The sequence below is a fragment of the Brachionichthys hirsutus genome, chromosome 8 (assembly GCF_040956055.1).
Source record: "Brachionichthys hirsutus isolate HB-005 chromosome 8, CSIRO-AGI_Bhir_v1, whole genome shotgun sequence".
In the NCBI taxonomy this organism is placed as follows: Eukaryota; Metazoa; Chordata; class Actinopteri; order Lophiiformes; family Brachionichthyidae; genus Brachionichthys; species Brachionichthys hirsutus.
In genome coordinates, this window is record NC_090904.1 from 3,586,323 (window position 1) to 3,600,335 (window position 14,013).

The following is a 14,013-nucleotide window of genomic DNA, read 5'->3' on the forward strand; positions in this document are numbered from 1 at the left end:
AGAAACCAAACAAAAATATTCATATTTTTAAAATGATGGTTTTTAAAAACTTAAATCTGCTTTTGTCATATTACAAGAGGATTTTTTTCATCATGCTCTTTCTCAAAGCTTGACTTTGCTCTTAGCCAGAGGCTGACGACGGAGACAACAGAATTCTCAATGTCCCATTTTTGCAAGGTTGCATCTCTGATGTATGAAAACACTGAAAACAAAAATAATAAACAATGGATGAATTGTTGCCTCCAGGCTTTGGTATGAGAACAGATGACAACAAGGACACACAGAGGTTGTTTGAGCCTTGAGTGACAAGAAAGGAACACAAAGCATATGAATTAATGATTGTCTGTCTGACTGGCTGACTGACTGCGGCACTTCGGTTCATCCTGCACAATATGCCAGTTTATCGGGGTCAACAATAGAGTCACCAGTTCATCTACAGTGCATATTGTTTTAGGTGGGAGGAAGACAGAGAAGCCAGGCAGACATGAGGAAAGCATGCAAACTCCACACAGAAAAGCTTTGAACCCAGGATGTTCTTACTGTGAGACAACAGCACCACCACTGTGCCACCTTGCTGCCCTTCTCCAGATTAATGAGACAATAAATGGAATACTTTCTGTTCACTGCCCACAAGAGTTGGAGGCCTAATATTAGAGATTATGAACATTAACAAAGATACGGGCAAGTTGATCCAATGCAGCCATCTGTTTGGAGAAGAGACGCAAGAGGCTGTTCCATTCGGCTGAAAGATTATATCAGTCACAGTTTTCCAAACAACATACAGTCTACCCTGTGTTCAAACTGAACTCAAGAAGCACTTTTTTGTTTTGCACAAGAAGATTTTAAAGTCAATGCGAAGACATTGGTAGACGGACATTTGCATGTACGCTTGCTCTCTTGGATGATATGAATGACAGGAATGGTGTCAGTTAAAAACATTCAACTTTAGAAAAACGTGCCTGAGGTCGGTCAGTCAATCAATCAATAAATCTTTATTTATAAAGCCCAAATAACAGTTTGCCTCTGGGGTCTTAAAGTGAGGTGCAAGCAAGGAGACACTTCCCTTTGTTTTCTTTCAAGCAAACAGATTTCTCATCAGTAAGGTCAAAACCCATCCCTGAATAGAAACTCGTTTGAACTGGCAAAAAATTACTACATCAGGAAAACAATAAGAATTAAGCAGATGTTTAGGTTGAATTATTAAATACAAAAATAGATGTAGAACATGTTTATTCCATAATACATTGCTTTTTCTAATCTGGGTTGAGAAGACAACCAGTTCATGATTTATTTATTTTTGTTTAACATGGGGTTGAAACAATGAATGATATTTTTAAAGTCGTGGATGGCCTCAAGAGACAAAGAAAACCCTAACACAATAGCTGGTAAGATGAAAGGACAGCCTCCCAGGAGGACTTATTGGGCTATCAAGTCTATCCCCACATGCTATTTTTGACCTGTCTCAGTCACATTTCCAGATGTCATAATTAATAGTAATGGGCCAGAGAATACAAAAACAACATCATGCAATCTTGCACACATTCACTTACTGGTAGTCATCAATCAGCCGAGGTAATAATCAGAATCAACTTTAACTTTCAAAATAATTAATCATGATTCCCACTCATTTGTCTTCCAGTGAGTTGAAAGGATTAATGGGGAAAATAAAAGGCTAAATGGAATGTACCTAGCCATTTTGTATGATATGTATAAAATTACAGACAAGTAAAAATAATAGTGGTAATAATAAGAATAAAATGACTCTGGATAGCAATTAGCAGAATAACGCAACCAGTGTGCCACCTGCCAGCTCCATGTGAATAATCACCAAGATTGCCTGGAGAAGCTAATCCATGCATCTGCTGTTTACACGCAGGATGTTCATGAGGGTTTTTGGTACAGAAGGCTTTGAATAGACTGCCTGTCATTCATCGAATGCGCTGCTGGTCTTGCCAGTTTCTCGTTGTGTCTGTCAAACAGCCGGCCTCCAGAGTAGCATTCGGGTGTTCCCACACAGCGCACTGATAGGGGCTGTGGTGGGAAGGGAGCAGACACTGGAAGCATCAAGCGTTGCGTTCACAAGTGTCTCCAAAAGCAGCTTTAAATACCTGGGTAGCCAAAGCACCCAATACTTGCTGCTGGTCCACGACCGCCAGGCTGTCAGAGGAGCGCAGGGTTTTATGGCTTTGTAGAGTCTGTTCAATTTGCTCGTACCGAAAAAAAAAAGGTATGCAGCAATCAGCTAGTTTATGTTAAGATGTGCAGCAAGACTGAGACTTATTTGTGTTACCCTCCTGACATTCACTCGTACACAATCAGTCTTGAATCCCGATGTCATTGAATAAAGACAACTGAATTTGTAGGCTTGATATCCCTGAAAAGTCCATGCACGGAAAACGTTCTGTCAAGAGAATCATCAAATCACGTCGGATACATGTGAAGAAATTATTTTGCGACATTGTCACAGTTTAAAGATCATTTAAAAAAGCAGGAAATGTTGTTAAAAAGCTTATTGAGCTCAACTCATATTTTATGCCACATTTATGGCAATAAATCAATAAGCACTTTGAATAAATGCATAAAAAAATCCTCATTACCTCACAATTCATTTTGACTTGCCTGATGAGGAGTGAAAGTCACGGAGAGCCCTACACCTTGCTATTCTCAAATAATTTCATTAAGGGTGCATCCATTACTCACTAACAGCCTGATTGATCCATGTCTCTGAGTCCTACAGTAATCGTAAATTGATTGATTTATCCTCAAGAGGCATAGTGGTGGGAATTGTCTGGCAAAGAACAATGGCAAAATCATCAGTGAAAAAGGGTGGAACAAAAGTGAGCTGTGTCACAAACAGTTCAAGAGGAGCGGCAAGCAGCAGCGTATTTGAATCATGATGAATAAACACAGTAAATATATAGTACAAACGGCAGCCACTGCACCAGACTCTCAGCCTTAACGACCCCATATTATACTCTTTTTCCACAAGTTAATGGAATAGAATATAATAGAATAGAATAGAATAGCACTTTATTGTCATTACACGCAGTGATGCAATGAAATGAAACAAAAAACGCAGTTTCCCGACACTGATATGAAATATCTGACAGTCTTTGGTCAAAATAGCAAACAGATGCTGCAGGACAGTGTCCCTCTTTTCTGTCTCAAACAGCTTTGTCGGAAAAGCCTCTGAAAACGAATGTGCAAGAATGTGCGTGCATGTGCACACACATCTTGACGTCACATTAACGAATATTTCTGCCAGCCGCATATCAGTAGGAGACTACAGAACGACGCAATCTAGGATTGACTGGATGGTTTATTCAGCTGTTTTGGGGTTGATAATGACCCAAACCCTCCATAATAGTCGTGTAGAAACATGGGAAAAGTGAGTTTTTCATAATGTGGGACCTTTAACATCATCTTGTTTGAAAACAAATATAATTAAATTAGAGTAGATCAGGACTGTATTCATAGCCAGCACTTGTCAGGTAACTAAACACACTGTTTGATTGGTCATCTGAAACTCCTCCTTCATTACTCAAGGTCTAGTTCCACCTGATTTTCAGTTACTTTCATCAATTTATCCAGTGTTTATAGTATTCATGGATTTACAACATGTTATTTATTTTGACAGTTGAACAGACTGCATGTGATGAGGAAAGGAAAGGAAAGGAAAGGAAAGGAAAGATGAGCTGCCATTCTTTACTGCATTTGGTAAAACGACTGAGCAGCTGGAGGAGGGAGATACAATAGAACTGCAGACTGTGAAAGGTTAAATGAGCACAAACCTGTCCGTCTTCTGATAGTCCTTCTACTGCTGCTACGGGTCTTTGTGCCTCTCAGTCGCTGCAGCGCTTGACCACTGTGCTCAGTTTCATTCCAAGGGCTCGGTTTTTGGCCTGGACTCTATTCTCTGAGTCTGTCTCTTCCTTTTTCTCTTTCGTATTCACACTTGTCAGGCAGACACATACACATAGGTGTCTTGAAGTATTCAAAATACAATTACTTGGAAGTTGTGACATCAATAATCTAACCAATATATTAAGTGCTAAGGAGTCCTCAGGGATGCACTAAAATACAACGCGTACCCAATAACTGTCTTGTTAACTGGCCACATTCAGGATTCATGTGTCTAGATATGTGCAGCTTTAATTAACACATTGGAGAAAAGTACAGTCTCTGCATTTCACTTGAGTTTCGGGGGTTTCTCATCATCTATGCTGGCTGGCTATGTTTCAGAAGTTGTAGGTCCCCTATTAATACGAATTGAAGGAATCAATCCATCCTGCTGTACTTAACACCAGGTGAGCTAAAACACATGAGCCCAATCTTGTGAGTGAAATGAGCAAACGTTGTTCCAGAGGAAAGGAGCACGCTGCCGATGGCAGGGGCAAACAAGCAGAGGTTGCCTCTGGTGTTAATCACAGTTCTGCTGCTTCCACTCTCATGTGTTTGGAATCAGAGGCCGATGGGAGTTTTCCTTGCATTAAAAAAAAAAATGTTTCTCTCACTCTTAAAATTCTTTCAACACCATTAATCCTCTCTGCTGAGCTGTTCTATTCAGGTCCACTACTGTATGGCGCAGGAGAGCTGATGTGAAGCACCGTCTGCCACAACCTCAACTAACTGCAGCAAATGTGGACGCATCAGCACATTTGAGTGTTGTGTGTGTGTGTGTGTGGGGGGGGGTAGTCAGATCAGCGGCTAAAACTGAAGACAGTGTGATGTATATAACCTCTATTGATGACAACAGCTGCACAACATTGAAGACACATTAGCAGTAGTTTTAACTGATGCCGTGTCTACAGCATCATCATATAAAGGTGTCCACACAGTGCGAGTCGGTCACAGCCTGCGGCTCAGTCGCATCAGGGACAGAGAATAGACAGATATCAGCTAATGGAGCTTCACAGATTGACTTCATGGTAAATTGTCTTTACGATTGTCCACAGTAGCTCATGTTATTACCCAAACACAAACTCTAGGCTATGATTACTCAAAGATCCTATAACTTTATATCAATCCTGACCTTCTACTGAAATTAAGCTCAGCTGAGTCCCATCTTTTGCGGACCTCAGCCGGCCCTGCAGAGGACATTTAGCTATCAACAACTGTGACTCACCACTTTGAAGTCTTCAGCGCTGCACTCCATGCCCCGGTAAAAGCAGGACAGGAGCATGTCCTTGATGTCATGGCCCGTTCGGTCGTAGAATTCGCGCATGTTGAAGGGGCGGGGCTTGTAGCTGTCAAAGTCAGCCTTCTCTTTAAGGACCTGCAAGACGGTTTCCTCCACCAGGTGTGGATCCCGGATCTCGTACCTAGACAAGAACGAAGGGAAGGAAGCTTGTATTATTGTCATTGTAATGTTTACACTGCAAGCACACAATGAAGGGCCCCTAGCATTGGGAGAGGGCATAGGGTGAAAGCGCCGCCATGATCAGCGCAGCTGGAGCAGTTGGGGGGGGGGGGGGGAGTGCCTTGCTCAAGGGCAAGGACAAGAAGGTTAGTTCATGACGTGGACATGAGGAAAACTATTTGTAAATATATAAATAAAGCATCCGACCCAGAAGCATACCACACCTCCTACCATTGTAATTTAATGATTACACGACCAAGGTTTGATTTGCACTCCCATAACAAATCTATCAAAATGACATAACCTTTATAACTTCTCTTCCTTCGTCAGTAAAAAAAAAAAAAAGAATGCATTTTTAGAGTGAATATATAAATAGTAAACAACAGAGAAGACATCAAAGAGGCTGTAGGGGCTTCACAGGCTGTTTTATTGAAAGATAATCATCTTCAAACACAAACGCAGTTTATAACGACATTCACTGCCACCACATGACACACATTAAACCAGCATTTCAGCGAAATAGTAATCAACATGTGAAAACAAAGATACAAAAGCAGCATTCTCCCTCTGATAGAATCAAACATGGCAGCTTTCTTTGACCTGCGGTTAACAAACTCTGACAAACAGCCGAACCCACAAGCCACCGTGTGTGTGTGAAATGGGTTCAGAGAATCAAAGTATTTTATTTTCAGAATTGTGATCATCATTCTGCCAAATAATATTGACCTGTGGACTGTTTTCAGGAGGTAAATACATGAAGGTCAATAGTCATAAAGCTGTAATTCGGGTTGAATGGGTTGAATGGGGAAGCTATTTTTGACATGCCTCTGCCTGACAACCACCATCAACCTCTATCTCACAGTCACTCAATTAACCTCAATTAACTATAGCATGGCTCCGCTTGTAGGAAGGAGCGCCCATTGATGATGACCTCTGCCGAGTTCTGGGCCGTCAGTGGCACCAGTGTCCAAATTATGAAGTGCTTAAATTAAGCACTACTGACAGACACTTATGAGAACAATTTGTTTGCACACCGAGTCCATCAGATTGGATCACACTGAAAGAAAGGCGTTTTAATTAACTGAGAATAAAGGTAGTCTTTCCTTCTATTTATATGAAGTACTGAAAATCAGTGCAATGTGATGGAACAGCGGCCACCTCGTAATAGCATTCACATATTGTGCTATTCTAATACATTTTCAGCTCAATTTACATTCGCAAACGTGAATAAGTCTGTCCCGAATCACGAGAAACCAGAGGAAGGAATGAGACACACAGAGAGACGAACAGACACCCTTCTCCTCTGACAATAAATCTGTGAATGACTTTGTGCACACTGACAGTAGAGTTATTTCTCATGGCTGTGGGCACAATTTCAAACTGTAATTGGTGGTAAAATCTTAATGGATTTGTTCTTTTCTTTTTTTTATTCCACAAGGTCAAGTTTTGTCAGTGCACATGAACAAGGTTGTGTCCCTTGATGATGGGAATAATGAAAGTTAGTCCATGAATAAAAAATGAAAAGAAATATGCCTTAATATTCAACTGGCACTGCATTCTCAACTCGTGTCCCAACCAAATTACATGAGCCGTATTCTGTTCCGTTTGCAGCTGCAGCGTTGTTTACCTCATGGAAACACAAAGAAATGAAATAATCACCATCAGGGCATGAGCTGTATATGAAATGAGGACAGTTTCTCTCACTGCTCCTCTGATCCGCCACGCTCCATGTTGGAGGTAGAGTTAAAGTTAGTGCATAGGAAAGATTCTCAGAGCTCATTGAAAGCCTCACGAAACACGAGACCTGTGCATATTTGAGAAATAATATTATTCATTAATGCAATTATGATATGGCCTGGCAAGCATAAACAAATATAGATGAACCTTTAGTAGCTCCGTCCTCAGTCATGATGAAATAATTAAATGTTTGCATGCTGAATAAATGGAGAAAAATCAAATTTCTCCTTCTACAGACAATGTGTTGTTGTGCATGTTCATTCATCTCACTCTGATTAAAGTTACATTAATAAATCAACATGGTAATAAACAGAACTAAACACAAATACGTGAGTAAAATATCACAAAACAGAGCGACACACTACACAACTGTGCTCCCAAGACAATGGGAGGCAGAGTAGAACAGGTAATGGCATCACCATAGTTGGATTTCTAAAAAAAGTTGTTTTTTTTAAAACATTCATGCCATTGTCAGTTTCTTGATAAACCTCAAAAATTAATAACCTGTTTGCTTTGCAGGAATTACACCTGAACCCTAAACTGCCAGTAAGTATCATATGCTGCGACGTTTACTGCCAAAGATTGGATACCTCGTAAAGCTTACTTTGTTATGACACTATAAATTCAGGGTGCTAAACAAACCTAATCTGCTAAACGCGTGAAAGGATGCAACAGTAACTGCAGTGAGTTAATCACAGCAGGTTTAAATGAAAAGCTCAGCTGGGGGCCTGGGAATGGTCAAAAGACACAGAACAATTACTGACTGGTAAAAAGCAGAGCTCAAAAACTCATTCAGTACTCTGACCCATACTGGGACTACATCAAAACACTGTCTCGCTCTTATTGTTATAAGATGATGCAGCATGTTGTGGACTATTCTGAACTTAATTGAATTGCATCCTCAGCCTCTGTCTCATAAGCAACACAAGGCTGCCAGGGGAGCACTTAAGACGCCGCGCTCAGATCCCCGAGTCAGGAGACTTTAGCTGAAGCGTTCACAATCACAATAATATGGAAAGATTTTTAATATTGTCCTGCCACGGGTCCCTAAAGCAATCGCTGCAAATTCGCTATGTAGGGGCGGGGATGACAGAATTGGATTATGGACCACTTTAATTTTCTTGCAGGGTCTAAAACAAATGAAGAAGCATCTGCATCCCTGCCGTGCCTCGCGGGGAGAAGGGAGTAAATAAATAACAGCCACTGACGCGGAGTGAACTTTGACAGAAATTACACTGTGAGGCGGCTGAATTCTCAAGATTATTTGAGGTCATGACGCCACAAAAGAATCCATTCTGACAGTTCTGACAGTTACAAACTTGTTTCTGTTCTGCAGCGGTTTGGACCCATGTGTGTCCCACGAGGAGCTGCTGGTGGCTGATGTGGTTCAGATATGACAGCGGCTAGAGAAGCAGCTCCTTATTCGGCTATATAACACAGTAGCATCTGTCATACCTGAATTAGAGAGCATGTCTTCAATGAAAGAGAAACGAATGGCTTGCAGAGGTTTTCAAGACTGCAGACTGTAAAACGAGCTTTGGTTTACCGACTGGTTTGCATGAATGCGGGCTCCTGCCGTAGTTTATCTGATTAGTGTGTGTAGGTGTGTGTGTGTGTGTGATAAGCAGATGTTTCATCCAATCGATTTCCAAACACTTTCTAAATGTGACTTCTCAGATATCTGTTGGTCATTAAACAGTTTCTCCGCAGCAGTTCATACTCCCATTGCCTCAAGTTGCCGTTAACACCACAGGCTGTGCCACACATTAAGGGACACTGCTTGATATAATCCCAGATAATTATCCAATTAGCAATAAGAGAATTTAAATACTGAGGGGAATCACACTGTTTATGCAGTGTCCTTGAAATGAATGATTGCTATGATTCCTTGTAGCAGAAGTTTGATCACAGCGTAACAGTTATTATATCGCTTGAAACAAGACCACAGAATTGCAAAGAAGGGCCCCAAAGAGATGATGTGAACCCAAATAAATCTCTTTTCAACCGCAAACAACAAATCAAAATGCCAAAGTAGATCACATTAATCTTTAAAATACATTGCCTGGCACTTAATTGCCCAGGGGGCAGTAGTCACTCTGGTCAACGATCACGACACAAGCCTAAAACCAGCTTCCTTTCCTGACCCCTTACGGAACAAATTTTGGAGTCCAATCCCAATAATCCAGGGGCGTCAGTAATTCCGGTCACGCTTGTCATGGGAACCAGAGGGTGGCCGGTTATAGTCCAGCGTGGACCACAGTTGATGTGTGTATTTATAGCTGGAGAGCCGTCAGCTTACCTCCTGGGCACTGTCAAGTTGCCCTTGAGCAAAGCACCAAACTATTCCCACGGTGCCATATGGTTCCCCAACACCCAACCACTCTCTACGGCTGCGTGTCTATAGGCCCTGTGTGTGTGTGTGTGTGTGCGTCCTCCGGCCAAGTCAGTGTAAAAATAATTTAACCACAAAGGGAATAATAAAGTAAAACCAATCTCAAATTAGTATCTCTGATTGAATCAGATAATGTGGCTATTAAACATAGGAATTTTTTTTTCCCATTTAACATATAGTTTATGTAAATGTAGAGTTTGTCTTTATAAGCGCAGAATACTGGTTAAAGTTTGATTACTATGTGGAACTGTTTCTCCAGCAGAAGCACTTTAGATATGCATACACCGCACGACCTACATCTACTCCAAAATTACATTTATTTTGCTAATTATCATGGAATAACTTTTGAAACAATATTTCTGCAGTGAAAAAGTGACTACAACTTGCAAAAAAAATAAAAAACATACTGGAAAAGTGATGCATTTTTTATTTTAACAAGATGAAAATGCCAGCAAGGAGCGAGTTGGGGTGGCGTTTCTAGCGTCCCAATTCTAAACGTCCTTGTGTTTGAACCAGTCGGGCTTCACTCCATGGGTGGATATCACCTGCTGTATCCTCCTGAGACTGTGAGGGACGAAAACAAAACCACACAGAATGTAATTTGTGTTTTCTACCAAAGCCTAGAGCGTGCATCTTGATTGTGAGAAGCTTGTCACCGGATTGTTTTGAACCCAATCAATCCCTGCATTGGAAAGAAAGTAAAAAGTCATCTCTCCAAAATTGGAATGGAACAGAAGAAGGAAAGAAACAATGAGGAAGATGAGGCCATGTTAATCAATGCTTAGCAAACAGTGCTAATTACACGGGGATAAAGGCTTGTTCATCATGTCGCTTACGAGATAGGAGTTAATTGCCTCTGGTTTCAGTTTTCTCCTGGAGAATTCTGCTTCCATTTTTCGCTTGTCATTCTCCCGTTAAATCTGTACCCTGTTTTTAACACAATTCTCATTTCTGACCGCACTTTAACTGAACCTGCGTTAATAAATCACAGGGGTGGAGGCCTTTGCTAATATCTTAATGGTCTGTCATCACAGCCGGAGCGTCTTAGTGAAGCAAATCCACGCAGGATGGGAGGCGCACAGGTCAAAATCTATAAGCACTACAGCTGTAGCCCCCAGCAAGGATTTCATTCCTGTCAGGTATCACCTGTAATATGGGGGGCATATAGATGTCAAAGATAGCATGGGGAGGTACTCTGTCGGCTGCAGAGTTGCATGGATCAATACAATAAATAATACACAAACTAATGTGCTTGAGATGGTATTAAAATGAGCTTGGATGTAGCAGATCGGAATTGTAGACTGCACTAGCGGTAAATATAGAGAATGAGTGTGCTGTATTGTTTTGGTATACAAAGACATTTCTTCACATCATCTGCAGGGCATTTAAAGACCTTCTCATCCATTTATCCAGTGCCGTGATTCACATTGCTTGAACTGCACCAGTGGCACTTTGTCCATTATCGTTTCATTATCCACTTCGAAACAAAGCTCCCATTATCTTTTCCCTCGAGAAATTCACATGATGTGTGATCTAATGTGATCTTTCTGAATTTGCTTTACCAGTAAATCAGAACGGATTAAGGTGAGGGTTGGACATTATATTGTCATACAATCTTATAAACCCCAGAGTGGCTGCTGTTTTTGTTTTAGTTGGTGATGATGTAAAATATCACTACAATATTAAATAACCAACTCTTTCAGACTTTATAGGACAAACCTTTCATTGATATATCTTTTCTCTAAATTTGCCTCAGGTTAAGGTCAGTCCAAGATCACTTTCACTGAGAGCCATAAAAGGTTGTGCATGTCTTGTCTTTGCTGTCCGTGCATCACAACATTTTATATTACTTAATGTAAATTACAACAACAATAGTGTTATACTGTAGTGTAATATTTCTATTATATGACAATACAATAAAAGTATACAATATATAATAATATAAAATAATATAATATAATATAATATTAATTAATTCATCCATCTTCTGAACCGCTTTGTCCGTTACCGGGTCGCGGGTCATGCTGGAGCCTATCCCAGCAGTCTAAAGATCCTAAAAGAGATCTGCATCTTTTAACCAATGACAAGACTTTGACGTACAATTTGCAACCACAAATGTTAGCACATTCCAATTATTGGAAGCAACATCTCCAACTTGAAACTTCTTCTTCTAAACCGCTTTGTCCGTTACCGGGTCAGGCTGGAGCCTATCACAGCAGTCAACAGGCGAGAAGCGGAGTACACCCTGGACAAGCCGCCAGTTCATTGCAGGGCAACACAGAGACAGACAATCATTCAAACATAAATTCACCTCATTGGTATGTTTTTGGTGGTGGGAGGAAGCTGGGGAAACCAGAGTGAACCCACGCAGACCCGGGGAGAACATGCAAACTCACCACAGAATGGTCGCAAGTCGGATTCGAACCTGTGACCTTCTTGATGTGAGGCAACAGCGCATTTGCAAATTAGATGAAGCCTTCCAGCTTCTACAGTCCAAGAGTTGCATTGTCGGTGAACTAGAACTACTTTTATGCCTTCAGACCATTTATAGAAATACATTGAGAAGAGTTGGTGCCAAGGTGGACAAGCTGAAAAGAGGACAACCGGCTCCAACAGGACAACACCCACAAGTCGAGTGTATAGTAGTAATGGCTGTCATGCAGGAATGGATTTGACCTTGTCCAACATCTATAAGCCTAGAGGTCTATGTCTGGCCCAACTTGAACAAGACTCTCAGAAGAGAATTTTACTTGTTGTAATTTATTACATTTAACAAAACAGTCAGGTATTATCAGATACATTTGCACGGGTAAAATGCTATTTTCTGGTACTTGCTTTTGATGTGTTCCAAAAGCAGCACAAAACTACATTTTCCTCTTTTAGAAATATGGTTAGACAGAATAAGTAAGTTGGATGAGCATTTTATGTGGTTCAATTCAGCAAGATGACATCAAAGCATGAAGCAACATTTTCAAACAACCAACCAGAATATAAATCCCAAAGGATTCTGTGGGAAGAAATCAATGAAGAATAAATCAATGAAAAAGAAGAAGAAAACACTGCCAAATTAAAATTTGCATCAAAATGCTAAATGAGAGATACAAAAACTTGTTTGTATCCAGAGGCAAAAGGCATTTCATGTTGCTTTTTGTAGCGCTGGTAAGAGATGTTTACTACTCGTTAAACACTTATGTGTCTTGTGCTCCAGAACCTTCAACATCTGTAGTACCACATGTGCAAAGAGAAAGTTAACATACAAGCCCGTATAATAACATAGCCCAGGTTTTGTTTCCATGAGTGAGTGGAAAAAAAACCCAAAATGAAATCATACACTTCACATATTAAAATTCAGTGGCAGAAATCAGTCACTGAGTTTGTGGATGTAACGATTTACTGATATTTAATAAATTGCATTACAATAATTAATAGTTACGTCGTGAACTATGCTGCCCGAATTAAACATGCGCTATTGCAGCCAAACATTTCAATTATATGACTGCTATTTCATATTGCAGACACATCTGGAATCAGTCTTACAGATGGTGTTCCCTGAGGCCAAAATCTGAGGCAGGCAGTTTGTCTACTGGGAATCTTTATTCTGCATACTGGTGTGTTTCAATGAGCGGTTCCAGGCTACAAAGTCATTTACCGGTACTCCTGCCGGCTTGCCTCCGATAGCATGCACACCAGCAGGAAGACCCGCTGGAGGCTACAGGCTGCGCTTTACGCACAGGTTATGCGAACCACACACACACACACACACACACACACACCTGCCGTTGAGCAAGGCGAGGAGCTCCCCAGCGTGGTACAGGTCGTTGCGCGTCACCCGGCTGAAGCGGAAGGAGTTGAGGTTGCAGAAGGTGATGGAGGGGAACACCATCCTCGGAGCCGCCACCTCATCCAGCTTGGTGACATGGGGGTACTGGAAGTAGAACTGCACCCGGTCCACGCACACCATAACCAGTACCCCAAGGGAACCCAGGAAGAACAAGATCCACAGGCTGCGTTTAATATACATCCGCTCGTAAGTGAACATGTGCGAGATGCCGTGCAGCGTGGACCTGCTGGCGAAAACTTCTATGGGAGCCGGCTGCTTGTAGTCCATCTCCTCCGACTCCGCCTTGTGATCCATCGTGTTCCCCCGGAATGGGTTTTTAGGGCACTGCTCGTTTTTTGGCTCCTAAACTGGTTTTTATAGACGATCAAGGAGGTTACTCTGAAGATTCACGCCCTTCCACGCATGCATGTGTCATGCAGCCTTCGTGGGAGGTTGCGTCACTTGCAGCCGCTCCAGCGGTGCGTTTCAGAGCGTCGCCACGAGATACCCGCGTACAGGTGTGTGAATGTGTGCGTTTTATCCGAGCTGCGCTCACAGTTCCATCATCAGAAATATCCCACACGCGCACGGACCAATGCCAACGTTGTCCTCTGCTCGCGCACTTACTGCGTTATCACCAGAGTTATTGCACCGCTGCCACGCACAAATCAAACGAGGAAAACACCTGCACTGGACGGCTGTGCA

General features: G+C 41.6%; 1 protein-coding gene across 1 annotated transcript in view; it reads right to left on the minus strand.

Moving 5' to 3' along the window:
• asic1b (acid-sensing (proton-gated) ion channel 1b) overlaps nt 1–13,623 on the minus strand; it is an 84,403-nt gene extending 70,780 nt beyond the window's left edge. Inside the window, exons 1-2 of the mRNA XM_068742235.1 lie at nt 13,262–13,623; nt 5,126–5,321 (exon numbers count right to left, since the gene is read on the minus strand). Coding sequence (XP_068598336.1) covers nt 5,126–5,321; nt 13,262–13,623 — 558 coding nt within the window. The remainder of the gene's footprint in view (nt 1–5,125; nt 5,322–13,261) is intronic.
• Between the last annotated feature and the right edge of the window lie 390 nt (nt 13,624–14,013).